At 43.4% G+C, this 1,840-nt stretch overlaps 1 protein-coding gene across 1 annotated transcript; it reads right to left on the minus strand.

The window, feature by feature from the left end:
- Positions 1-565: 565 nt before the first annotated feature.
- On the minus strand, positions 566-1,603 carry NPBWR2 (neuropeptides B and W receptor 2). Its single transcript, XM_075012040.1, has one exon. The coding sequence runs from the start codon at positions 1,601-1,603 to the stop codon at positions 566-568; it is 1,038 nt and encodes a 345-aa protein (XP_074868141.1).
- Between the last annotated feature and the right edge of the window lie 237 nt (positions 1,604-1,840).

The following is a 1,840-nucleotide window of genomic DNA, read 5'->3' on the forward strand; positions in this document are numbered from 1 at the left end:
TTGGTCTTAAAGAATTATAGCTTCAACCCTTTAAGGGACCTGGTTCTTCAGTGACTGTACAGCAGATGGCAATAAAAGACCTTGAAATGACAAAAGTACATTTTATAAAAAAGGTCTGTCTTTAGTATTTCAAGACATCACATCCCTCCCCCAAACAAGACACAAATGGACCTGACATCTTTGAGTGACTGAATCACATGAAGAAACACTAAATTTTATTAGAGTTATGAAAAATGCAGCAAACAAAACATATGCCCAGTTTTAGAGGGATAGCAGTGTTAGTCCGCAGCTTCACAAATAACAAGCAGTCCTGTAGCACCTTAAAGATTAACACATTTATTAGGTCATGATCTTTCACGGGTAGGACTCACTTCTTCAGATTATATACATACTGTACAATATATGTAGATTATATATGTATAGAAATACATATTAATTAAACTAAAAGCCTAATTAGATAGAAAGCATAAAGCTTATCTATTTCTCAGCTGTACACTGAAAAGTTTGCAAGGTTGCCCCTACAAAGTTGCAAGAGGGAAGGGAACAGGAAGGTATGGGTCATCTTTTAAGCAGCTCTGCATTCAAGCATCTTTCTGAAGCTTTTCCGAAAACTGTCATCCAGGAAAGCATACAGGAAAGGATTTAAGCATGAGTTGGCATAGCTCAAACTGGTGATGAAGTAGGCAATACCAATGACCAGGGAGGTCTGTGTTAAGTCAGTGGTCAATGCCACAATGGTGGACAAGTGGAAGGGTGTCCAGCAGAAGAGGCACACAGCCAGGACAATGAAGACCATAATGGTGACCTTTTTCTTGGCTTTGTCCAGGGCTTTCGCATTTGAATTCAAATGCATGTTCCTCAGTTTATATAGCATCATGGTATACAGAATGCAGATGGTGGATACAGGGATGGCAAAGCCAAGGATGAGGGTATAGATCCTGCTGACCTTGAACCAAAACCTTTCAGGTTTGGGGAAATTGAGAGCACAGCTCTTAACTTGCAGGTTATCTACATAGACGTTGGCAAAGATGAAGAAAGGGAGAACTATGAGGGTGACCAGGGCCCAGATGCACAGGCTGACAATTCTCGCAGCTCGGTAGGTACGATGGGGCATTCTCTTGGACCTGACAGTGGCCAAGACAACCAGGTACCTGTCTATACTCATCACCGTCAGGAAATAAATGCTAGAGAAGATGTTATAGTGGTCTATGGACAGGATGATCTTGCAGAGGATTTCTCCAAAGGGCCAGTAGTGCAACAGGTGCTCAGCAATGTTAATGGGCAGGACCAAAGTGAACAAGTCATCAGCTATAGCTAGGTTCAGAATGAACATATTGGTCACTGTCTTCATCTTAGGGGCCCTGAGGATCACATAGATGACAGCAGTGTTGCCTGTGAGCCCCACTGCACAGATCACAGAGTAAATAACTGGGAGGACAATGTAGAAGTCGGGAGACTGTTCATGGAAGGTGAAGTTGGACCTGGTGTCATTGTCCAAATACCTGCCATTGCTTGTGTCATTGCAGGTGGTGTTCAGATTGCTCATCCTGGAATTATTTTCCACGCCAGCTTTCTGGGGCCACGAACCGTGTTGTGGTTTCATTGCAGATCTTTACAGCATGGCAGGGAGAGCTCTTCGTCCCTGGGGAAAAGAGGCTCACCTTTCATCCAGGGACTGGTTATTTTCTGAAGAAAGGTGGAAACCATGGCAGGACATGGATGTGTAGTCCCCTTGTGAAACTCAACATTTTTAACTCAGCAGTGGGAAGCAAAGAAGCAGGGGATACCATTAAAAACCCCTACTGGGGAAACCTGGAATTTCTCAAAGCAAGCAAGAGGG

Source organism: Carettochelys insculpta, chromosome 17, assembly GCF_033958435.1.
Source record: "Carettochelys insculpta isolate YL-2023 chromosome 17, ASM3395843v1, whole genome shotgun sequence".
NCBI classification, from domain to species: Eukaryota; Metazoa; Chordata; order Testudines; family Carettochelyidae; genus Carettochelys; species Carettochelys insculpta.